General features: G+C 44.5%; 1 protein-coding gene across 2 annotated transcripts; it reads right to left on the bottom strand.

Annotated features, from left to right (window-relative positions):
- Window positions 1-4,998: 4,998 nt before the first annotated feature.
- Window positions 4,999-24,546, bottom strand: Isx (intestine specific homeobox). Of its 2 annotated transcripts, none has more exons than XM_021170966.1 (4): window positions 23,861-24,546; window positions 8,367-8,518; window positions 6,590-6,706; window positions 4,999-5,837 (listed from the first exon to the last, which is right to left on the bottom strand). In XM_021170966.1, the coding sequence occupies exons 1-4, from the start codon at window positions 24,075-24,077 to the stop codon at window positions 5,601-5,603; spliced, it is 723 nt and encodes a 240-aa protein (XP_021026625.1). In that variant the 5' UTR covers window positions 24,078-24,546; the 3' UTR covers window positions 4,999-5,600. The 2 variants fall into 2 exon arrangements, with proteins under 2 accessions (XP_021026625.1, XP_021026624.1); XM_021170965.1 differs by having other exon boundaries at window positions 6,631-6,706.
- Between the last annotated feature and the right edge of the window lie 1,063 nt (window positions 24,547-25,609).

Genomic DNA, 25,609 nt, shown 5'->3' with positions numbered 1-25,609 from the left:
GCTAGGTGGCTGACCTCTGATGGGGAAAGCCCCCATCTTAGGCTTTCACATAGGGCTCTGGAACAAAATTCCATTCAGTCAGTCCAGCCTTAGCCCAAGGGGACAGTGCTATGATCAGACCCACATTTTCCCAGCTTTGCCAAGTTTTCATGAACTCCTGGTGAGAGGATAGATTCAGTGGTCACTGTCAGAGGTTCCTGGGTATCACTGAGTTTAAACATCCCAAGGGGCTTGCTTTCTGTCCTGTGGACCTTCATAGAACCTAGGATACATGACAGGGCCCTTTATCTAGGAGGGAGGCCCACCTGTATTCACTTGGGTACTTGTCATCAGACACTACAAGTAGCTTGCATCTGGTGGGGGTCAGGTGCTTACGATGGAATTTGAAAATATAATCATAAGTAGGATTACACAGGCACAGAGAGGCAAGTATCACATGTTCTCTCTCATAGCAGATCCTAGTTTCTAAGTTTCATATATGTGCGTGAATGTGGGAGTGTATGTAAAGTTTAGGAAAGTATAAAGAGACGCAAGAGGCTAGGGAGGAAGCTCCAAGGGAGCTAGAAAGGGATATAAAGCTCACGTGGTATAAATGTGGACAGGGGTGGGGGTGAGGGTGGGGGCTGGGATCGGAAAGGTACAAATGCAAGTGGAGACAAGGAGACCAAAGAGATGAGAAGAGTTGAGAGAGGAGGAGTCAGTCAAAACTAAGCACAAAAATGCCACGTTACTGCACATGGCAATTACAATAAAGAAAACCAAAGTAAAGAAATCTCATTCCTAGGCTCTGGCCACTATTTTTTTTTCCTCCTGCCTACTCCTACATGGGGCCATTATGTCCCACTTCAAACAACAGCTTGGGAGTCTTGAGGGTAAGAATCCCTGCGTAATTGTTTGGAGCTGTAAATGACTTAAATTGGTTAGGATTTTAATTGCCATGAAATGACTTTATTACCTTCTGGTGATAAGAGGACAGTAACCTCCTTCTCAGAGGAGAACAGGTCTCCACCCAGGGGTCACCCAGCGGTCAGGGCCCTTCCGAGGAGCCCTTGGAACAGCCTCATCCAGCAGAGATGACTACACTGGCACTCTTATGGTGTTTCCACTAACTCTCAACCACCCAACCAAACTGGGGCCATGGTAAACCTGGACCAGTCTTTTTGCAAGTTCTGATTTCTCCTATACAGAATATTGGGGCCTGGTCCAATTTGTTTCTTTTAACCTGTTTAGAAAATCACAATAGTATAAGTCAGAGAGACAATTGGATATGGGGTAGAAAGATGACTAATCACAGAACAGAATTTAGCCATTCATCTAACATACCTAGCACTTTCTGTATACTGAACATGGTACTAGAAAGGAGAACAGATACAGTAAATTCTGGGAGGCCACACATATGTAATAAATACATAGCCCACCACATATGCATTTATATTGTTACTAATTTTGTACACAATTTATGTGTTTTCATTAATTACAAATCATATATATACACACATATATATGTATATGCTAACTATATTATTATAATTTTATGTATGTAGTGGTTCCAAGCTTTGGCATCAGCAGAAATGGATTCTAAACAGACTGATGTTGCACAAGTCATATTGCCTTTCTGATGTGGTGAGCCTATGTCATAGTACTTGGCACAGGGTAGGACTTCAGAATCAGGGCCAAATCATCACAAGGAAGGTCCACAGTGCCGTGGGATCGAGAAGGAAGAACCATTATAAAAGATAAGGCAGAACTTATCTATGATTTCTATCTATAAACAAACTTTTTCTAAGCTACAAAATCACATGCATATAGCAGCTATTAGACATACTTTGATTGGACTATGCAAAACATTTTCTAATTTCAGAGGAGAGAAGGAGAACAGTGGGGATGTTCTTTGAGTGGAGATTTGACTTTTAAGTGGAAAGGCATACCCTCAAAGAGGGGCAGGCATTCCTGGCTGAGAGATGAGCAGGGCGAAGGGCAGAGATAGGAATGTTTTCAGTGCTATCCAGGGGCCTCAGTGATGACATGTTCCCAATGCAGGGTGCTGAAGGGCAGTCCTTGGAGAGGTGGGGACAGAAAGGGCCTCTAGAAAACTTCTCTGCTAGTTCTTGAGGTTCAACTTAAACCTGTTATGATTTACTTTCCATATTGTCCCTGGCTTCATCCTGGGGGCTGCACACACAGCTTGGCTTTTCTTAGTCGAGATCAATGTTTTTCAACCTCTGAGTTGCAACACCTTTGGGAGGCACATATCAGATATCCTGCATATTATATAATTGCATTATGATTCATAACTAACAAAATCACAATTATGAAGTAGCAAAGACAATAATTTTATGGTTTTGGGTCATAACACAAAGAACTGTATTAGAGGGTCACAGCACCAGGAAGGTGGAGAATCACTGCTGTAGATGGATGTGCAGATATTGGAGCTTGGGCTGGTGTCTCAGGATGGCATCTGTCTTCTCAGCATTCCTGGATTCTTTGTGTGATCCCTGGCAGCATGGTTTTGAGAACTCTTTCCACACCAGTTTTTCACCTCCCTTCCTTCCTTTAACTGAGTGGTTCCTGGGCCAGTGACTGAGGATCTGGTTTTGATTCTTAGAACTCACGCAAGCTGGATACCATAGCATACACCTGTATCCCAGTGTTCTCTCAGTGAGATTGCAGACTAGGACAAGATAATTTCTGGAAATCTGTGGGCTAGCTACTCCAGTGTGTTCAGTCATGAGTAAGAGATCCTTTGTCAAACAAGGTTTAAGGCAAGGACTTATATGTGAGATTGTCCTCTGTCCTTCATATGCACATGGTAGCACATGCATATCTCTATTCACACACAAACACGAACATACACACAAGTATCATGCATATACAAGATAAAAAAATTAAAAACATAAAGATAAATTGGTGACTCTTGTATTTTCTCATTGATCTTTCTGCTAAAGTTAGTCTGTCAGGATGGGACTCATCCTATCTGTCAGGATTCCGGATGGCTACTTGCTCTCAAAGGAGGGGCATGGAAGAAGAAAAAGACTCATGATTTTGACCACTCATTTGAGAGTTTTTGGTGGTCCAGAAATGGAGTCAAGAGCTCCTGGGATTGTACCTAGACAGCAGAGGAGTTGAAAAGTATTTGAGAAAATGACCCCTCCCCAGACATGTTGTGTTCTTACCATGTGCAGAGGCTCTGTTCTAATTGTCACAGTCTCCCACAGAAGCAAGGGCATTATTAAGGGAGAAGTAGATGGAGGGAATATGTCATTTGTTGCCTGAGGTTCCATAGTTCGTAAGTTCAGAGGGGTATAAGGCAATGGGATAACAAGTTGTTTTTTGGGGGGCAGGAAGGAATCCCCTGGGAGGAAGATGTGCCCAGACTCAGTGTTTCCTATAGCAGTGAAGCTGAGCTTCTTGCAGGTGAGCAACTCACATCTCCTATACTGTCAAGATGGCTCAGAAGGTAAAGGCTCTTGCTGCAAAGCTTACATCCTCAGTTCAATCCCTGGGAGGTCTGAGACCAAATTTAAACTGGAAATTAACATTATAGAAGCTACCAGGATAAATTTCTTGGTAAGCATGCAGACAGTAAGTCCAGGGATAGAAAAATGATCAGAGTTACACTTGTATCATGGGTTTCTGGCTTGGTTTCAAACCTGTGGTGTGCCTTCGAGATGGCAGCGCCTTTAGAATTTGGGGGAAATTAGGCTACTAAAGATGTGCTTTTAAAGGGGATGTTAGAACCCTGGTCTCTCTCTTGCCTTTCTTTGCTTCCTGGTGGCTATGAAGGAAAGGGGTTTCTACCACACCCTCCACTGTGTTGTACTGTGCTACTGTAGGCTCAAAGCAACATGACCAGAGGACTATGATCTTCAAACCCTGAAACCTTTCCTCTTTATAGATTGTTTATCTCAGGCATTTTGTCACAGTGACACAACACAACAGGCTACCCAGTTATGAGCTACTTGCATTTTGTGTTTTTCTACCTGCCTCCAGCTGTCCCCTTTCACCCAGAGTTATCTGCAGGTCATGCTCCAATCCTCAAGGGCTCAGGGTAGATGAGAACTTCTCAGTTGGAGGAACAGTCCCATGTCCTGTAAGCTGTGGTCTGTAGTTTTGGTGTGCTGAATAACCAAGGACAGAGCTGGCATTGGCATCTTTAACTAAGAGATGGGGGAAACTGAGGCCCAGATACATGAAACAATGAGTTCCTGAGCAAATTAGAGGGTATGCAGAGCCAAGACCTAGGCTTCTCAACTCTTGGTCTACTTCTGGGGTAGGTCAGGCATTATGCAGATTTTAGGTGTTTTTGGATTCAAGATAAATTTTCTAGAACTTACGCTGGAGCTATATGCATCGGTCAACCTTGCTGAGGGGAGCAGCAAGGACAAGCCTCTGAGACTTTTGGGCAGTAAGAAAGCCCAACAGGAGGCCTCTCTGGGAGTAGTAGCCTGTTGAGGTGGGGACCCAAAGCCATTGCCTGCCCAGTAAGTCATGAGATGTCAATGTCATTCCAGTGTCTGCTCACCCTGCACACCCCAGAGTTTCCTAGTTGCTCATTCTCATAGGTCAGGTGGGGGTTACTGCCTACATCTTAGAGACAAGAAAAACCCGACTCAGCAGGATATGTGATTTGTCTAGAGTAGTGGTTTTCAACCTTCCTAATGCTGTGAACCTTTATATGTGTTCCTTATGTGGTGGTGATCCCAACCATAAAATTATTTAGTTGCTACTTCATAACTGAAATGTTGCTACTGTTATAAATCATACTGTTAATATTTTCTGGAGATAGAGGTTGGCTGAAGGGATCGCCATCCACAGGTTGAGGTCCACTGGCCTAGAGTCTCTTTGCAAAGAAATGAAAGAGGTCTTTTCCAGCACAGATGGAAGCAGTCTAGACGGGCCCTGGGAACACAAAGAACTTCGCTGTCTTGCTCATCAGTGATGCCAGTGAGGATGGACAGCATCCTTATCCAGCCCAACAAAATGACAACACTAAATTCTCATTTAAATTAAAACATTTCTTCCATTTTTCTCCCAGTCTGAGATTTCTCATATCAAAGTCATACAGAGCGTTCTAGACACTAGCCCAGTGCAATGTCATCAATATCCATCTGCAGGTAGAGGTCAGGATCACCTTTCAGTTAACCTGGGCAGAATCTAACCTGTGCATCTCAACATCTATTTTCAAGTGTACCATGCTCAGTGTTCAGTATGGACATCATGAACGAGTACATGGATGTGCAGCCCCTCTCCATGCCTTGTATTTCCCAAGGCTCTCCTAAGTAAAGGAGAAAGGGGTCCACAGAAATGGCTGCTTGGTTACAGATGATGTCCAGAGGGGTAAGAGAAGAGCAGCTTATTCTGGACTTCATCCCCAGCCCTTAGTCAGCCAGTCTTCAGCACTAGGAGACTGACTGGCTGGTAAGACTCGAGCTGTCCTTTGATGTCTTCCAGGGCCAGTACAGTCTTTAATGGCAAGCTCTGGGTAGCTTCCTGGGCTGTGGGCCATTGATGGATTGTGGAGTGATTTTTTCTGAGGTCCAGGGCTGCCTGCCACTACTGACAGAGGAGAGTTGCTTTCTTTGAAAGAGAGAAATCAGTCCCTATGTTGAAGTTGCACAGATGCTGCCCCACTTGGGGTGTAGGGGTGGGAGCATGAAGGTAGGGACACAAGGATGCTGGGTGAGAGGACCAGGCAGGGGCTGTAGGTCCCATGGCACCCATGGGACAAGGGGAATCTGTGCAGGGAACCAGCTTGAAGGGAGCTGAGTCTGAGAGAGTAGGTAGCATTCTGTGGGAGGTACCAATGTAGTCATAGCAGTGGGTGTCAGCACAGGACCCTGTCAGGAGAGACAAGAGGGAAAGAATGAATCCTAATCTTCACCAAGGACTGTCCCTGCTGCCTCCTGGGTGCCCCAGTCCTCAGGGAGGTGGGTAGTGGGAACAGCTTGTCCTGCTTTGCTTGAGACTTTCAGTCTCCTGGGTGGCCTAGCTGAGTGCAAGCTCACCAACAAACATTTGTAGGCAGAGGTCAGGATTACCTTTCAGCTAACGTGGGAGGAATTTAACCTATTCAGCTGGGTCTAATCCTCACAGCATGAGTAGCAACTGTCTGGGACATCACCTCACTCCTCAGAGCTCTGCTTCTTCAGTAGCAGACCATGAATAGAATGTTCCAGATCTTAGTCATTTCATCCTTGTCCAAACTTTAATACTGACCTCTAAGGGGCAAGGTGACTCTTTTATGCTACATTGTAATGTGGGATTTGAGCTGAGATGTAAAACTGGGAAGTCTGCTTTACAGCTGAATGTCCAACCCATATGTTCTATGCTTTACTCCGTGACTCTGTTTTGTGAACTGTGAAGTTTTGTACAAGTGATAAAACCACTCCTTCCTGTCACTCAAAGGGAGAGCCAGCCAGCCATTTGCTCCAGATCCTGTCTTCCTTCCTTGACCTTCCTACTTCTAGAAGGATTTCCATTGTGCTTGGTACTGTAGGCACTTCCCTCGGGACTTCCTCACATCAGGGGCTGGCTGAGATGCTCCCAAATGACTGTCCCTCTAGCCCCACTTAAGGACTGGGTCACTCACAGACATGTCCATGTTTGAGGGCAGGGCCAAGCTGGCCTCACCAGGCTGCTGGGGGGCACTGAGGTTCCCAGTCTTCTCTTGCTTCCTCCACTTGGCTCTCTGATTCTGGAACCAGATCTATGGTCAGGGAAAGAAAATGATGTGTGTAAAGGAAACACAGTTCAACTAATACCTTTCCCATCTAATATCTTCCCCCCAAATGCAGAACATTGATCTCTGCCCAAAGAATGAACGTTTCACTGTTTATAAAAATCATAACTGGGGGGTGGTTCTTTGCATGTGATGTCTGGAGACTTCAGAGAAGAGAGCAGGCTCATAATCTTTAGAGTGGAAATGGGGTGGGGGATATTCATGAGTGATAACTGAGAAGGCCTGGGTGGGGTCTGCAGTTAACAGAGCTTAGAGTCTCAGGTCCTGTTAACAGCTGCCACGTGGGAATGTGTGTCACACTCAGCTAATTTCCAAAGTGAAAATCTTGATTTTTTTTAAAAAATGCGTTTGCATTTTCAAATGCTGTGCAGGCCAAATAAAACCCATCTGTGGGCTGTTTTCCATCAGCAGGCCACCAGTTTGCAACCTCCGTGGGCCACTTGGCATCTATAGGTTGAACATTGGCAGATCTTTGCATTCGTGGGCGCCCTGATGGTGTCTGACATGTGGCCATTTGTACTTGGTGATTCTGGGAGGCAGGTGTTTGATTCTAGACTTGATGGCAGATGCAGGTGCTAAGCACTCCACTGGAGCACAGTTCCAAATGGGGAGAGGGAGGGAAAGGAGAGCTGGCTCAGGCTGGGCTGGGCTCTAGCCAGAAGGAGGTTGAATAAGGAACAGCACATTGGGCTGGACCCCTCTTTTGATTTTTGAATGAGAACAAATGCGCTGCATTAAAAAAAAAATAGAAGACTTTGTGTTCAGAGAGTTATAGTGCCAGCAGAGTTACAGTTGGATATGACAGACCCTCTCATGCCAGCCTGGGACTTATGAAACAGACTGTGTCTGAAAGCATGGGCCGGGTCTGCCCTAGAGGTGACAAAGGGCTACTGTGTCTCTTAGCATGGACAAAAGAGTGGATACTCTGGAGTAGAGAGATTATGGATTAGATTAGGCTGTTAGTGGTAAAACCCCATCTCTTTCTGGTCTGTCTACTCTGCTCACATCCAGGGGACATGGATGTATTCTGTACCTAGGCTCACCAACAGGACCCTGATAAGCTGCACCTGCCATTCCAAATGTTTGAGTGGCCCTCAAGCTGAGAGTGATTTGCACAATTTAAAATCATTGAAGAAAGAAACCAAAAGAAGAGTAATGTTTTTTAAACACCTGCAAATTGTACAAAAAAGTAGATTTCAACACTCCTAAATCAAGTTCTGCTGAGAATGTCACCATGATCACCTCTTATTGCCTTGGGTGTGGTTGCTTTCAGGCCTCTCTGACAGTGACTGTGTAGCAAAACCCAAAGTGATGTTCTTAGTAAACCTGTTGGTAGAACCCGACCAACTGTTATGGCAGATAGTGTGAGTGACCTTTAGAAAGCATGAATAGGTTAGGAGATAGGTCCTGGGGACAGATGTGGTTGGGGAGCTACTAATGCCTACCCACTACACTGCCACACCAACGAGAGAAGAATCGTTATTAAATGAGGTTGGTCCAATTTCTTAGAAAGTAACATTTTGCAGTGATGACAACCCACGAGATAAAACCAGTGGCAGTTTCAGTTGGGGCAGTCCTGGAAGGCTGAGTACTCAGCATGAGACTGGCTGGAAGGTGGGTGCTGTACCTGTACTCGAGCTTCAGGCAGGTTAATCCTGGAAGCCAGTTGGGAACGGACATGGATGTCAGGGTAATGAGTGAAGTGGAAGAGCTTCTCCAGCTCCTGTAGCTGCTCTGTGGTGAAGGTAGTGCGGACTCTCCGCTTGTTCTTTTTTTCTTCTGTAGGAGAAAGCATGCAAGTTGGGTCAGCAACCTTGATGTCAGCCCCTTGGGGAAGAGTTCATATTGCTTTGTTCTTTCTTCTCCAAACCTATGACTGCTGCTGAGTCTTGGTCCCTGGCTCCTTGGAATTGGAGCTTAGCAACATAGTTTTCTAGAATACCTTCTAGGCTGATCTTCTACTCCACAGTGAAGTCAAGTTAACCTAGAAAATTCTCTGATTTTGGCCATCTGCATTTAAGAATTACCCTCTTACCCTGATATAACTGTCTCGAGTGCCAGTGCCTGGCAAATACAGAAGTGGATGCTCACAGTCATCTATAGGATGAAACACAGGGCCCCCAATGGAGGAGCTAGAGAAAGTACCCAAGGAGCTGAAGGGGTCTGCTACCCTATAGGTGGAACAACAATATGAACTAACCAGTACCTCCAGAGCTCGTGTCTCTAGCTGCATATGTATCAGAAGATGGCCTAGTCGGCCATCATTGGGAAGAGAGGCCCCTTGGTCTTGCAAACTTTATATGCCCCAGTACAGGGGAACGCCAGGGCCAAGAAGTGGGAGAGGGTGGGTAGGGGAGCAGGGCAGGGGGAGGGTATAGGGAACTTTTGGGATAACATTTGAAATGTAAATAAAGAAAATATCTACTAAAAAAAAGAAAAAAAGAAAAAAATTATCACCATGATCCTGCCATATTAAAAAAAAATTACCCTCTTGTCTACATTGGAAGATAGCAAGCCATTGCCTGCAGATCAAACACTGCCTACTGTATTTTTAAATAAAGTTTTACTGAAACATAGCTCTACATGCTGCTTTTTGTATTATTTTTTTCCTGCTTTTGCATTATAATGGTGTCATTGAGTCATTGCATCTGAGAGCATATGGCTATAAAGACTGAAATAATTACCATCTGGCTCTTTACAGAAAAAGTATGCCAACCTTGGCTTAAAAAGTATAGGCTGAGCATGGCAGCAGCAGGGCCCTGCCAATCTGTCTCCAATCCACCTGTCTAGCTTCAGTTCTATTCAGATCTGGTGCTGCCATTTGTGGGGCCTACTGAAAAAATGAAAATACGAGGTTCCTTGTTCAGAAAAGTGCCAAGGGCCCTTTCCTTGATTTTCTAGATTGTCACTATCTATCATGGTAGGGAGTTGTCTATCTATCTATCTATCTATCTATCTATCTATCTATCTATCATGTGTAAATATGTATACATGACTGTGTATGGTGTATGCATATGTGTGTGTGCACATGTATACTCACACACAGAAGTTACAGGAGGACAAAGGGTGCCCTGTTCTGTAATTTTCTATAATAGTCCATTGAACAGGGTCTCTCACTGATCTTGGAACTAAGTTGGCAGCCAGAAGTCCCACTGCTTTTCTACATGAGTGCTGGGGATTTGGACTCAGGACCTCATGCTTATGCAGCAAATGCTCTTCCCTACTGAGTCATCTCAGACCTCATGGTTGCCTCTTAATTTGCTATTTAATTTTGAGAGAGACAGATTAAATGAGAACACTCATTCTGTTAGTCTTCCCAGGGACCAGGGAGATACCACAAAGGTTCGGGAAATAAAAATTCACTGGAGAGATTTGACCCCCATCCTGCAACTTGGCACCTGACCTTAAGTATCCTGGAAGCCATACCTCAGCCAATCCCATTCCAAGGTGCAAGTCAGTAGGGGCATGGGACAGGGGAACAAGAGCCTGTCATAGGGCAGCAGGAGTGGGAAGGATGGTGAGTAGGAGGCACCATGATCTGATGTCCTGGGATTTGCTTAATGTCTCACTGGACTCCTAAAACACAAATTCTCACCTAAAGTTTCTAGTTCAAGAGAGTGACCATTTGTATTCAGCTCTACTTGTAGAACTTCCCTCTGGGCACAGCTCTCTATGGAACCATGGTGTGTATTCATATTGGCACAGCCAATTCTACCCCCATCACTCGCTAGCCTATGTACCCAGCCTCATTCAAGTTGCTCAACTGTCCAACTTTGTAGCATACCCCCATAGCTATTTTCCTCTTTGGGACATAAATTCAGTCTTAAAAAAAAGATTCAAATACTTTATTCTTTGGCCTTTGCTTGACTTAGGGTACGTAGTGTCCAAGGATAGGCATCAATTGATGGGCCCCAACATAGAAAAGGCACAAAGTAAATATTTTGTCTATAAAATATGATAGGAATAATATTTTATAGTGACAATTAAAAAGTTAGAAGTCCCTAAAGACTTTGTAATAGTTAATATGTACTGTCTATATTCCATGTACAAACTGTCCTTCTTTTAGATGATAGAGCAAACCAGTGATAATTTCTAAGCAAATGTTTGAAAAGATGAGCAATTAAAAAGGGTTTGTACATAGAGAAATGAAGTGGTACTATTAACTATGATTCATTATTCTCATGATGAGGGACATATATCAAAGGAGCAAACAGACACAGCTGTGTGTGTGCGGTAGCTAGAAAAGTAGTTGTTGAGGCTGGACCGGTGGCTCAGTGGCTAAGACCAATTACTACTCTATCAGAGGGCCAGCGTTTGGATTCTGGCACTTATATTGGGCATCTCACAATGCATGTAGCTCCAGCTCCAAGGGATCTAACTCATCTGACTCATCTTCTGGCCACCATGGGCACACACATGAACATTTGCACACACACACATCAATTAAAAAAATTAGTCTATTCATTTGTTCCTCCCAGGGAGATCTTTTAGAATGGGAGACTTGACCAGCATTGTCCATAGCTCCTCTTGGAGCCAAGCAACAGTGGATGTTGGTGGAATGACCAAACTGTGTGGTTTGTTTTCTGATCAGGGCTTCTGAAGATGGAGCTGCAGTAGTCTTAATTGGAACAATTACAGGAGTGTAGAAAAAGCACAGTCTTTTAGCCCAAATTGTTTTCACTTTCAGGTTATGATGGAGAGTGTAGTGCTTCCTGTCGAAGGAAGACTTATACTCATGCTTGGAGGATGAAAACACTGGGGAGGCAGCCCATATTTATCTTCACCCTTATCTTTCTGGAGAGTGAACCTCTTGAAAGCAGGAGTAGATCTTAGATTAATTGAGTAGCCATACCTGGGGAGAGCGTCATCAGTATTTGCTCCAGATTCATAACTTGGTTTGAAACCCATATGACAGAGAAGACATTTTTTGAAACCATGCCTGAAATTTTGTAGAACATCTGTTGTCATGTGTCAGGCAAGTGGTTGGTGAGGGCTGCTGTGGCCTAAAAGGCGATTTTGAATTTGAATTCTAATGAGGAATTGGAGTCTTTGCTCCATGAAAACTGGTAGTAGTTTACTAATCAAAAAGACCCACTAACTTTCTTTTTCTTTTTTTGGCAGCTGCAGTGTGCAGAGGGAGGTGGTGCTTGCCTGCAATCCTGTTGTCAGTGAATGGTAGAAGCCACACCATGACACCCAAGCTTGTTCCAGCACTTGGGCACATTTAATTCACTCTCTGTGCTCTCACAGTCTGCAGGGTGAGGCAGGAGAGGCATTGAATGATAGATGACTAATGATGAACCCATGTTGACCTGTGATCCTCTCTTGGGGTACCTGCCTGGGACCCTTTGTAGAGGAGGGAAGGGGCACACAGGGGCAGGCACTTTTCTTTTTCAGGATCAAACATGTTGTCTCCTCCATTGTAGGAATGAGATTGTGTGGTCTCATCTGTCCCCAGTGTCTCCACATTTATTGTTAATTCACTTTTAAAATCTCAAAATGCTTTTACTCTACTTTGCTGATTTGAAGTTTTTTTTGAGAATGTGGACAATGAGGCTAAAGTGTTATCTCCCAACAATTTTGTGTCTCCTCTTACTGCATTTATTATTTATTTATTTATTTATTTATTTATTGTGTATGTGTGTGTGTTTGTGTGCATTTGCTAGTGTGAGGATGTTGAGGTCAGAGGACAATTTGCAGGAGAGCAATCTCTCAAAGATTAAACTCAGATCATCAGGCTTGGTAGCAAGTGCTTTTACTCACCTGCCCATCTTGTTAGCCATTGTGTGCTGCCTCTGGTAGGAGTATCCCTTCTGCTACTGTCTTCCTCTCTTTCCAAGTCTCCCCTACTTTTAAGTAATAATAGTAATGATAATAACAATGATCGTAAATTAATAAATTTATTATTATTTTGAGACAAGTTCTTGTGTTGCTTAGACTGGCTTCAAACTCACTACATAGAGCAAGGAAGGCTTTGAACTTCCAGTTTTTCTGCTTCCATTTGTCCTGGGGTTAAAAGTGTGCACTATGATACCCAGGTTATGCAGGTTATGGGAACTGAGCTTAGGCAATCATGCTTGCTAGGCAAGCCCTCTACCCAGTCATCTCTGGAGCCCCCAATTTCACTTTAAAAGATATTATTATTTGTTTAGAACTCATAGTGTGTTTACTAATAATTGCTTTTTTCCCTGGAGAGATGTTACGAAAGGACTCCATCCAACCTTAGCTTGGTGAACCAATGAATTTGTTGAGATTACTCATAGAAGCATAGGTGGTCCTCAAAGTCGATGAGTCATTGGGAAATTGTACCCTTGAAAATGGATGGTGGGTCTTGCACTCATGCCATGAAGAATGCATTCCCCCATTATACTAGCACCCTGTAACACCATGTGCAACTAGGGGGTCATTAGAATATTAGGTTGACAGTGATACTCCTCCCAGGTGAGGAGGGATGGTCACAGCCTCCATATCACCGTGGACTCATCTGTTACTGTGTTCTACTTATTTTGTTGCCATGACTGTGGAACAAGGTATTTTTAGATCACCACAACAGCTCTGCTTCATGATGGTACTGGGCATGTCACACCCAGAGGAAATGACTTCACTACAGCATGAGTCAAAGCCAATGGGAACTGAGGTGGGATCAAAAAACAGGGTTGCCATTGCCAGGAGCATGATAGATGGCTCTGTGGCCAGTTTCTAACAAGCACTGTGGGTGTGTATGTGGGTAAGTGACCCTAACTAGCTAGGCTCAACAGAGTTGTGTATATTCATTTATTCACTCACTCACTCACTCACTCACTCACTCACTCACTAATTTATTCACACATTCATTCAGTTAGCATGGAGATTATAAAGAAGAATTATATTTTTAAAAAAGTCATTAAAAATGCAGGAGAAGATTCTAGACTGTCAGGGCAGAGTGAGTTGAGAGTCTCCTGGGAATCTGGAGTTGTAGAGGACATTGAAGTTAGTGTGGGATGAAAGACTAGAATACAGGAAACAAAACAATGCAGATAGAAATAGAATGTAGGTTACCAAAAAAATGAGCAAATGCTTTTTATTTTCCTCAGAATGAAACTATAATGAATAAGTGCTTATACTTAAGGCAATTTCTTGATAACATATTGGCTTCAAGTTTTTTGTGGGAAATTATTATTAATTATTAAGGAAGATATGGCTTTCCCCACTCAAGCAGGACTTTTTCAGCATCATGTGGAGGCTGGACGAAGAAGGGGAAGGATTTAAATCTTGCTCTGTTCAGTACCTGCCTGCTGACTGCATGGAAAGGTACTGACTAGGTAGAATGTTGCTAGAGCATATTGTATGTCGATGGCTTTGACTGACTGGGTAGAATGTTGCTAGAAGCATATTGTATGTCGTGGGCTTTGACTGCATATGCTTTAGATGGACATTTGTTTCTGAGCGATGATAATGGTGATGGTGGTGGAATTACTCTAGCGATCTCTCTAAGAAGACAGATGGTACCTAAAATTCACACTCACAGGTAGATGGAGACTGAGTTCCAAATGGTCCAGTATACTTGGCTTGAGATGCCAAGGTCCTTCCCCAAAGACAGGATGTGGGTTCTTGGGGGTATCAATAGTCAGTGCTGATTATTTTCTTTTTATAACATGATTTTATTTTATTTTTTGTCCTTAAGTTTATTGTGTGTTTTTTTGTTATAAAGTTGTTGTTTTTTAAACAAACAATATATTTTGATCATATTCTTTCCCCTTCTAATTCTGTTTTTTTAATACTTCCCTTCCTGGGAATAACCTCAAAGCAGAGAGACATAACTGGTAGTGAGAGAACTCCAGAGCCAAGGTGTCTCCTAATGACAGGGTTTCCAACAAAGGCTAAGTCCAGTTGGGGGAATGACAGATAGACTTGAACAATAGAGTCAGGGAAACAAGTTTAGGACCTGAAGTTGGGCATCGTGCAGAGAGGTCATGTCCTTAGAGCTGTGTTGTCCCAAACAGCAGCTGCTAGCTCAGAGTGGCGATTGAAATGAGGCAAAATAGAAAATTCATCTCCTTAGCCATGTATCCATAGCAGGACAGCCAAGCGTGGGGAGAGGCTGCCATGTTGGACTGTGTAGCTGCAGCACAGTCATCACTGTGGAATGTTTTGTTGGACAGTACTTCCTCACTGGGCTACCTGCTGAATTCTTGAAGGAATCATACTCTGGGCCAACCTTTTCCATTACAATATCATTTAATTGTCACTAATTTACAGGAAAGGAAGTATGAGATAGATATGGTGCCAACTTTGATTTGGCCTCAACAGTATAAATGTTGCTATAGTCACCTCTCTGTGTCTGGGAAGGAGGAAGAGGTCAGTGGTGGAAACTGTGTTGAGATTCTCTGTTGGGGTAGGGTTTTCCTGGAGTTAACCTCACCATAGGGCAGGGAGGGAGAAACAAGCAGAGCATCCAATAGGACAGTTTCGAAAGGATGAAGGTCAATGTTTCCTGGTCTAGGCCTGGCATCTCCTTCCCAGGTTCTTGGCAAAGAAGTCAGGAAACCCAAGGCTCCATCTCAGCCCATTAGCCCCATCTTCTGAGATGGACAAGAATACCTGGGGAGGGGGATGGGGATGGAGAGGTGGATGAAGGCAGCAGGGACTGTCAGCTCTTCCAGGTTGCTCTTCTGGCCATTGTTTATTCTGGGAGTTGTGAATCACACATGAGTGAGTCGTCAAAGTGAATAGTCAGCAGAACTTAATTAAGACTGAGAGCTCTTTAGCACATTGATCATAAGAAATACACAATTTATGCAGGTGATTAGGCCACCTAATTATAAACCGATGTTTCTCTGCACTGGACTCCCTCCCCCTGATTGCTCCTTCTCTGTGGTCTGTTAATTGGCCCTGGCTGTGCAGCTAAAGGCTAAGGGGGAGTGGGGATGGGGAGGTCAGGTCTTTGCCACTGGGAGAAGCCTCTGGGAATAGGTCTGTCCTTGTTATTGAAGGCAATGGGTTCATCAAGAAAGAGACCTTGGGCAAATTTGCAGCCCCCTGTAGACTGGAAATACTTGACACAGGAAGGTAGAGACAGTTAGGAGACCCTCAGTGCTGGTATGTGCTGGCCTCTTCTCTTGAATCTGTCAAGGACTTTCTATAGCTCTGTTCCCACAGAATAGATCAGCTCTTCCCATCAAACCTTTCTACCAACAGCTCGTCTCCCCATTTCTTAGTCACAGAATTGCAGTCATAACTGACCACATCTGGATCCCTCTGAAATTGCCCATAGCTTTTCGTCTTCCAAGTGCTCTTTGCTGCTCAGTGTAAGACTTTGTCCTCCTTTGTCTAGCAACATCCTACCCATGCCTCAAGGCACAAACCCAGGTCTTCGGTGAATCTCCAGGAACAACACAAGAGATCTGAAGAGAAATGAGTGCTAAGTTTCAGTTTGCAGCAAGCAAACGTCATATTCAAAATTCTGTCTCAGTGTCTGTCACCTATCAAGGGAATGACATCGATCACAGCTGGATGGCTAGATGGAAGTGCTATAGTTACATTTTCCTGTACGTTTTAATCTATATTTCTATTTTCTGCAATACACACTTTTTTTTTTGGTTAAGTAGATAACAGAAAAGGAGAGAAGTGTGGAAAGGGATGAGAAGTAAGAACACAACAGGAGGGGATGGGAAGGGACCCTGAAGAAGCTCAGCTTGCCACAACTTGGTTTGCTGATGGCTCCCAGTGGTGACGGGTGTGGTGACTCCTTTTAGGCAGTATGCAGCTGAACATCTTCCATGTGGGATCTCCCTTTCATGACACTTTTTAAGTAGGACTTCAGCAGGTAGATTCACACACATATACAGCACAACTACACACACACACACACACACACACATATATATATAAAATACAACACACATACATATACATGTGAACATATATATATCACATAATATGCACACATATATGCACTCTACATATGTACCATATATATACCACAATACACTTTATAAAGACATGCAAATATACACATATATACACGTACCTCATACACATACTCACCAGACACACACATCATATACACCACACCCATATATCACACCATACTACATATACCTCACTACACACATATGCACCCCACACACATTGTATACACAATATGCACACAATATATACATATACACACATACATATATACACACACACATACAACAATACACATACATGCACACCATACATATACATTCACATAAACCATATATAAACATACACACATATACCATACTATATATATAACACACACAGACCACACCACCTATTTTAACACATATACATACATTCACATAACACATACATGCACCATACCACACATATAACACATACACACACACACCATACCACATATTTTAACACAATACATACATTCACATAACACATACATGCACCATACCACACATATAACACACACACACCATACCACATATTTTAACACAATACATACATGCACATAACACATACACACACACACACCATACCACACATATAACACACACATACAGACATACCACACCACATATTTAACACACATACACACATGCAAATAAAGCATACACACACCAGACATATAACATGCATACACACATGCAGATATACACACGTACATATAGACACACAGTCCCTCATGATTTTCATCTCCATTTTTCCTTCCTTTTCTGTTAAAGGCAGTTGTCCCCTACTTAAGTGTGTGGGGTACCCTACCTAAAGTAGATTTGTTCTTCCACCTCAGTAGAGGCATAAGTTCTCCAAACATGGCTTTTAAAAATGCTGATGTACATACTTAAAGATGAATGTGGGGTTGATTTGGTATGGTGGTTTGAATAGGAATGACCCCTATAGACTCATGTGTTTGAATGCTTGGCCATAGGGAGTGGCACTATTAGGAGGTATGGCCTTGTTGGGACAGGTGTGAGCTTTGTTGGAGGAAGTGCATCACAGGGTGCATGAGCTTTGAGATCTCCTATGCTTAAGCTATACTCAGTGTGGCACACAGTCTCCCCCTGGATACCTGCAGGTCAAGACATAGAACTCTCAACATCTGCAGCACCATGTCTGCCAGCTGCTATGCTTCTTGCCATGGTGATAACGAACTAAACCCCTGAAACTGTAAGCCAGTTCCAATAAAATGTTTTCCTTTATAAGAGTTGCCTTGGTTATGGTGTCTCTTCATAGCAATGAAACCCTAGCTAAGACACTTGACTTTCAGTCTGCTTTACTCTTTTGTCTCCTTTGACCCTGCTTGGTGATATTTAGATGGGAGTCACACTGAATTCTGTTGTTCCTTGCAAGAAACATACTGTCTTCTGTTCCTGTGACTGCTGAGCAGGCTGCTCTCCTCTCCCTGCTTAGCACCATCTCAGTGCCAGCTCCTCTCTCACACCTTCCTTATGCAGAGTTCATTATTCCCCTCGGAGAGTTCTGATAATTTTTTGCTAAGCTCTCTTTTCTGCTATACCATGGTGACTACCTGTCATGGTGTTCAAGGTCTGGCGAGATGAAAGCAACATCACAGGTTTCAGGGACGCAGTGACAGATAAGTTCCACGTGCTGTGTGTGTGTGTGGTGTATCTACATTTCAAATGCTGCCATCCAGCTTCTACTTGTAATGGTGCAGTGGTGCAGGGAACAAAACAAGGTGAGAAACCAGGGCCTGTGTCCCAGAAAGTGACTTAGAACTTGCTTTTATCCTATGAAGGAATCCATTTTTAGTTACCCTTCCTACCAATAACAGAGGAATAATCTAATGGTTCTTTCTAGTGAAATCCAGCCTGATTATGTAGTGAGCAGGTTAGAGATACCCAGAGTCATATGGCTCTGCAAACAGAGAGAGGAACCGTTTTTGTCCAATAAATGACTAACAACTTCCCCCTTTCCAGGACTATTCGGATAAAATCTCTATAGGAATATATTGTTGAAAAGAAATGTGAAACTTGCATACACAGAGAATACATGGGACCTATGAATACTCAAAAGAGCCTTAAGATAAGAAGTCCTCAACCTAGTATGGATCAGTGTGATAGAGACAGATCAGGAAGAAAAGGACTCCTCTCAGTTCAAACATATGCACTTCCAGGTGCCTCTGATCTTGTGTGACTAGTTTGAGGTGGCTAAAAAAGCTTGGCCTGGAAGTCCCTCCTTTGGAGCTTTTGGATTTGGGACTTTAGAGAGCTTTGTGGGCAGTGTGGGAGGATGCCACTCTAGAAGCTGTTGGCAGTCACTGTGTGTGTGTGTGTGTGTGTGTGTGTGCTAGTTTGCATCGAGAAAGAGCCAAAAGGAGGATCTTGGCCTTCCCAAGGCTCAGCATGGAAGAATGTTTAATTTTCTTCAAGGCTGCACACACTCATCTCAACTGAGACATTTTATTTTTGTTAATTGTAATCAAAGAGTTCTCATTGATATTGACCATGTATGTTTTCCAGCATTAAACTCCAAAATGCTTCCTCATTCCTTTTGGAACACAAAGTAACAATATCCCACACTTGTTGGCTTAGCAGATCCACTAAGGGTTAGCCTGCTTCCAGTCCTTAGGCTCATTGGTCTACCAGCAGCTCCCAGAGGCCAGCCTCTTTTCCCTTCTCAGTCTAGAGATTGCAAACCAACCATTACCTGCCCTCCAAGAGGTCTTCTTCTAGTAGTGGGGGCTGGGAGAGGGACTTCTGGTACAGTTTGCATCTAGACTGTCCCCAAAGTCTCACTTGCTAGAAGCTTGGATCCCCAGCCCATGGTGTTGTGAAGTTCTAAAACTTTAGGAAGCTGTGACCAACAGGCATTCAGTTCACTGGAGCTGTGCCCTTGAATGGTTGGAGGAGGCTCCTGCTCTTCCTCTCTCTCACTTTTGCTTCCTGGCTATGAGAAGCATGGTTTTCTCCACCACACACCCCTGCTGTGATGTGGATGCCATCATAAGCCTGAACAGACAAATGTGGCCAATAGATTGTAGTTGAAGTCCAGGAAATGGTGAACCAAAATAATCCTTTTCTTTTCCAAATTAGTTAGTGCCTGTGGTACTGGTGATGTTGAGTGGGCTCCATGGGAGCAGGTGGAGGAGACAGAATCACGTGCCCAACTCCACATTTGCTCTGCTGTGACTATGTTGTTTCATGCTTTGAACAGTTGGTCCCTATTTTTCCAGGTTACTTTGAGAAGTTGTAACTTTTAGAGGCAAAGCCTAGCAAGAGGAAGTATGTCACTGGGATTTGATACCTTTGAAAATTATACAGGGTTCCAGATTTCTCTTCTTCCTCTGCTTCCTACCACGAGGGGAACAACCACTCACTCCACACTCCCTACTATCATGGTGTTCTGCCCAAGAGAATAGGGACAAGTGTCCATGAATTGAATCCTCTCAAAAATGTTTGCTCAAGTAAACCTTTCTGCCTGTAAGCAGTTTATGTCAGGAATTCTGTCATATGTCTATGTAGGTAACCTTCCTGCCTTCCCCTCTGCAGTCTGTGCTCATGGAGATCCCTGAGTCCACTTGTCAATCAGCCAAAGTCAATAATCATAAAGTGACGAGGGACACTGTGGTCCCTGGCTCTATCTTCAAATGTCCAGGGAAGAACAGCTGTCTTTGATTCCAGGAAATGCAGAGAAGGAGAAGGCTAATATTAAAAGAACAGAGATGGGAAGAGAGATGAAAAGGAAGGGAAGAGAAAATAAAAAGGAAGGAGAGTAAGATAAAGGAAGTGAGAGACTCTTGATAGGTGGGATATTGTGCCCCAAAGATATGTCCAAGTTCAAACTCCTCATAACCATGACTAAGACTTTGTTTGGATAAACATCTCACCAGCAGAAGAAGAAACATACTAGGATTCCTTAGAGGCTAGGCAATCTACCCAGGCCTACCCCACTGAGAGGCCTCTTCTGTGCTCTCCCTTGCCCACTGGGGTTAGAATTTCAAGGTTCACCAGTTGGATGGTAGACATGACCTCCTCCTTCTCAGGTTTTGAGTCTCCAGTACTGAGAGAGCCTTCTTCCTGACTGGTGCTCCTTTGACTTTGAAAGCTTTTGGTCTTTAAGAGGTAGCCCCTCCCAAGAGGAATTAATGTGTGGTTGGGCCCAATATCCTTTTACTTAGAGAGACAAGCTTAGGTATTTCTCCAGTTTTGAGATCTGAGAGGGTCCATCTTGTTTATCATGAAGATCCCCATGAAAATGAGAAGATGAGAAATTTATCTTATTTATCCTCATTAGGAAATTCAGAGTGGGCAGTGTCTCTAGCTTGGCCTGAAAGCCTGCATGATAGGCCTGGTTTTGAATCTTCATGAACATTAGATTTGAACACCCCCTTTACCTCCCTGAGCCCAGTCTCTCCAGAGAGTTCCCCTGTGCCCCTTCTTATAGTACAGCTTTGTGGCCTTGCCCTTGCTAGTGTCACCATGTTGGGCATGGGCCTTAAATGCCACAGTTAATCCAAGTTCCCTACATATTGCTGGTAGAGTGGTAGGGGCTGTGGCTATAAAGCCTGACATGAAAAATTAAGAGTGGAAAAATTCATCTGGTTCATAGCTCACCATGGCAGGAAGGCATGGTGGAGCAGCCTAGGGTAGTATGTGACATTGTTTGTGTATGTGGGATCTTCATATCCTTATAGACCAGGCATAGTGTAAGAGAACAACTTGGGGCAAGAAACCCACTCCTAAAAAAAAGAAACTCATTCCTAGTGAAATATTTCTTCTGGTCAGGCCTCATCTCTTAAAGGTCCTACAGTTTCTCAAAATAGTGTCACCACTTGGGAGCAAGCATTCAAAACACGAGCCTGAGCCTGTTGGGAGATTTTAGATTCAAACCATCACCTGCAGTCATGTCTACAATGTAAAGCGACACATGAGATCTACACATGTAAAGTAAGACAATGAGGAACCTGTACCTTTTGCCGTTGTTCTTAGGTTCTTCCATACTTGGAAGGTTCTGTCCCAGAGAAGGGAAAAAACACAAGGAGCTTAAGGGCAGTAGCCAGCAGCAACACATCCTGAGTTGATTTGGGGCTCTTCAGATGGCAGGGAGGGGCAAGGACGATTGACATGGTTGACCTCCTTGCTCCCTTGTTCCCTTTCCACATGGTATTGTGGCTAAACATTCTCTAGAGAGGCAGTCTCTGCTATGAAAAATGACCATCATGGATTCCTCTAGGGTTCCTAACAGCTAATTTATTGTTGAGTCATTCAAGGAACTTTATGGAGACCTATCTCTGCTCTTTCAAGTTTCCTTTGAGGAAACTGAGGCCCAGATGGGTAATTTGCTTTAGTTTCCCTGTGCATTGGTGCCATGTCTGGGCTTAGAGGTCAGTTTTCTTGAGTCCCTCCCCTACGTATCCAGCACGTCCCACAAACTTCCACAGCTTACCTTTGTACTGGCTGCCATATTGGCATGCTGTCTGCACTGGTATTCGCCTCAGCTTTGCTCAAACACGCACACTTGAAAAAAGAAATCCTTCTATCCTGACCACTACTGGCTAACTGGCACGTTTTGACACCTCAGGAGGGCTAGGGTAGTAATAGCCACACAACTATTGACATAGTAGCTTTGTACCTGAGATCCCTTAAAGACATAAACTGCCAAAGTGCCTGACCTGGGAAAGCTGAATTCTAGAAGAAGGGTCAGATGGATTTAAATTGTGACTAGAAACATTCCCCATGCATGACTTTAAGGCACCTGGAGATAATGCTAGTGTTAAGAGCTCATGCAGTTTTAAAAGGTATTTTCTCTCCTCTTTTGTGTTTTCCTTCTCCAAAGTGGGGCTCATGCATATGGCCATAAGCTAGAACAAGGGCCAGGAAAGTGCTGTGTGAGCCACAAGGCACCCACCAATGCTGTGGTTATTGTTCTGGCCAGCACACTCTGGTGTCTGCTCTGGCTTTACCAAGAAAATGCACACAGAACTTGCTAAAATTGTCAGTGGAGGTGTAGAAAGAACAGTCTCTTCTTATCTGTCAGGATCAGCAGCATGCCACTCTCTCTTTGTGATGGGGAGGGTGATATTCATTTATACAGCTGCAGCAAGAGAGACCTAGGTTAAAGACCCTATTGAACTGGCTTCTGTGAACCCTCGATTGACTGGAAGATACCAGTGAACTTCAGAGAGCTGAGCCCAAGGCCATCTTCTATCAGAGAAGCAGCCAGCTCCCCTGCTGCTGCAGCTAACGTCACCTCTGGATCTTCTCTTTGCCTGGAGCTGAGCACAGCCCCTGTAAGGAACCTCTGTGGGAGGCTAGCTGGCAGAAGGGTTCTGTGTGGGAAGGAAATGCTGTCAAGGACTCCCCATAGCTATCTGCCCAGCATTTTCTTAGAGGAAAGTGTGGAAAGGGGTAAGAGCTGGGTTTGATGTGAGACACTCCAGGCCTACAGACTCCTGACCAAATGGTCTTTGAAATTTCATAAGCACCAACATCACTCCCCACCCCACCCCACATTTATTGAACTGTTTCACAGAGTAAAGCTGAGATCAGAGAGGACAGGGACTCACCTAAAGTCACACAGCTCCCCAGCTCTTACACCTAGGGTATCCACCACCCTGAGTGGATGCTGGCTTGAATGAGAGCCTGACAACTGTCTGCTTACTTATTTAGGTGCATTCCCTCAGGTGACTACAGACTTGGGTTTGGGGACTCTGTGAGGACAGACCCCGACAAAGTTTCAGCTACTAGAAGCCATGCAGGCTGAGCTCAGCTCATGGGGAGAATGTGCTAAAAGTAAGGCTTTGGGGTTCCAGGCCCTGAGTTTAGATTGTGACTTCCAGCTTTATAACTTGGTAACATTATCCATCTCTTTTCTTATTAGTCCAGTTATCACAATCTCTGTCCAAATGGGAGGAAAGTGTCTACCACCTCATCAGTGCAGGATGAATGTGACTGACAATTCCCAGCCATGGCCTGGTCACAAGGATAAGCTCTGGGCCCCTGCACATCACAATGGCCTGAGCCTATGAGCTTCTGCACTCTGAATACCACAGTTCTATATTAGACTGAAAGGCTTAAAAAGCAACTGGTTTAGGACCTACTATCCCTTTGGATGTCACAGCCCCCTATTTTATTGACAGAGATCATTTGAGTCTCCCACCCCTTCCCCAAGAACAAAAGAAAATGACCAGAAATCACTTACCTTGGGGCTGATCCTGTGGGGGCCTCTCCAGCTTGGAACCTGGGATAGTTGTCTGTCTGGAGTCCTCTCTACCAGTGCTTTGTGGTCTGGGCAAACTTCTTCTTTCTGTGGGTTTCTTCAGGATTGCCTCAATGGAGAAGGACAAGCCCAGATTCTCGGGGGCTTCACAGTATCCTGAACTCTTCTCCATGTCCTTGTGGATCGTAGGGCCTGCCATGGCCTGGCCCAGCTGCTAGGTGGAACACTCCGTGTGTGCCCAGGGAGATGCCAGCAGAGGGTGGTATATTTTCTTCCCGGAGCTTCTGGGGACACAGAGGTGGTGATTGGGAATCCTGATGTTGGGTAATTCAGCCACAATTCCTTGGACACAGGGACTTCCATGGACCTCGAACACCTCCAAGACTAGGAGGTGGCATCCAGCAAAAGAGCTGGTAGGCGCTTGTCCTATATCCACAGGTCTATAGTTGTCACCAAATGGAGGTTCAATTTTCCAGAGAGAGGGTCTTCTTGGTGGTGGAGGCTTTCACAGTTACCAGCCTAGGCAAGGATCCTGGAGCGAACTGCGTAATGGTACCAGAAAACAAAGAGAAAACAGGTAGAGTTGGTGGGATGAGGTTTGGAGCCAGCATCCACCTTTGTCCTCTCTCTGACTTGTGTCCCCTTCCTGCTGGCTTCAGGCAGTCCCTGGGAGGCTAGGCTGCCACCTATGGGCCCTAGATGGCCAAGTGAACCCTGAGCCTCTTTGTGGCTGAAAGGTCTTCTCAGAGGCCCTTCTGGACTTCCTCAACCCAGCTTCCAGTCTCAGGAATGAGACTTCCAGGGCTCCTGTGCCTCTGCAGATCTTCAGGTAGAGGCTAAGGTCGATGCTGGCTCACTGCGGGATCTGTGCTCACTTTTACCTCAGGCCTGTGGTCTGAGGCCAGTGCTCTCTGGGCTGGTGTTGGCTTTATTCTGTTCTCTTTTCCCTGACTTCCAGTTACATAGTAAATTCTTTAGCTACTCGTTTCTCTTTCTTTTGGGGTCTCCTTACTAATTTTTCCTGCTTGATCACCCTTTACTGTCTCTGAGACAGCCACAAAGACTCCCAGTCCAGTAAACTCTGGGCTTGGAGCTGACAGTCACTGCTCTATCTTGCCAGGAATTCTGCTCAGAGAAATGTGTAACCAAGGAGGAGGGTGGGCTGATAAGGGAAACAAGTCCCCACCCTAGGAGATGGGATGGGATGCAGGTGTTGGGTGGAGAGCTGAGGGAAATAGCCAGGATTGGAGGATAGATACAGGATGCCTTGCAGAGGCGTGGTGCTGAAGAAATGGCCAGGTGGAACAGAAGAGCAGAAGGTGGGGGAGGAACAGCCAAGGGGCAGTGAAATGTGTTAAAACACTCAGGAGAATTTGTGGGATTTGCAGAGGTTTATAGGGTGAACCTGGGTGTGATGGGTGAGGCTCAGCCAGGGGTAGTCCTCACAGATGTGTTTCTTGGCTTACCAGTGCTAGAGCAGAGAAGGCATTTGAAAGTGTGTGTGGGGCATATGGAGAAACCGAGGCTCAGAACAAAGGGGTACAGGGGATGGAGTGACAGGAGGAATTTAAGGACTGTCCTGCGAAGCCTCAGGGTGTTACAACACAGAATGACCAATGCCCTAACCAACTGTGAATGTGAACCTCATGTTAGAATGCAGACACCTCTTTACAGGGGGACGTAGGGGTAGGCACAGTTGTTCCCCTTTCTTTGAGTTGGAGGAGGAGGAAT

The sequence above is a fragment of the Mus caroli genome, chromosome 8 (assembly GCF_900094665.2).
Source record: "Mus caroli chromosome 8, CAROLI_EIJ_v1.1, whole genome shotgun sequence".
NCBI lineage: Eukaryota > Metazoa > Chordata > Mammalia > Rodentia > Muridae > Mus > Mus caroli.
This window is presented reverse-complemented; position numbering and strand designations above follow the sequence as displayed.

Bases quoted from the DNA above. Each gene is read 5' to 3' on its own strand.
- Isx (XM_021170965.1), bottom strand. From the start codon at position 24,077: ATGGCAGGCCCTACGATCCACAAGGACATGGAGAAGAGTTCAGGATAC. The intron at 6,707-8,366 runs GTACAGCACCCA...CCCTGACCATAG, and splicing joins TGCCTGAAGCTCGAGTACAG to ATCTGGTTCCAGAATCAGAG. The intron at 5,838-6,630 runs GTGAGGCCAGCT...CTCTCCTGACAG, and splicing joins CAGTGCCCCCCAGCAGCCTG to GGTCCTGTGCTGACACCCAC.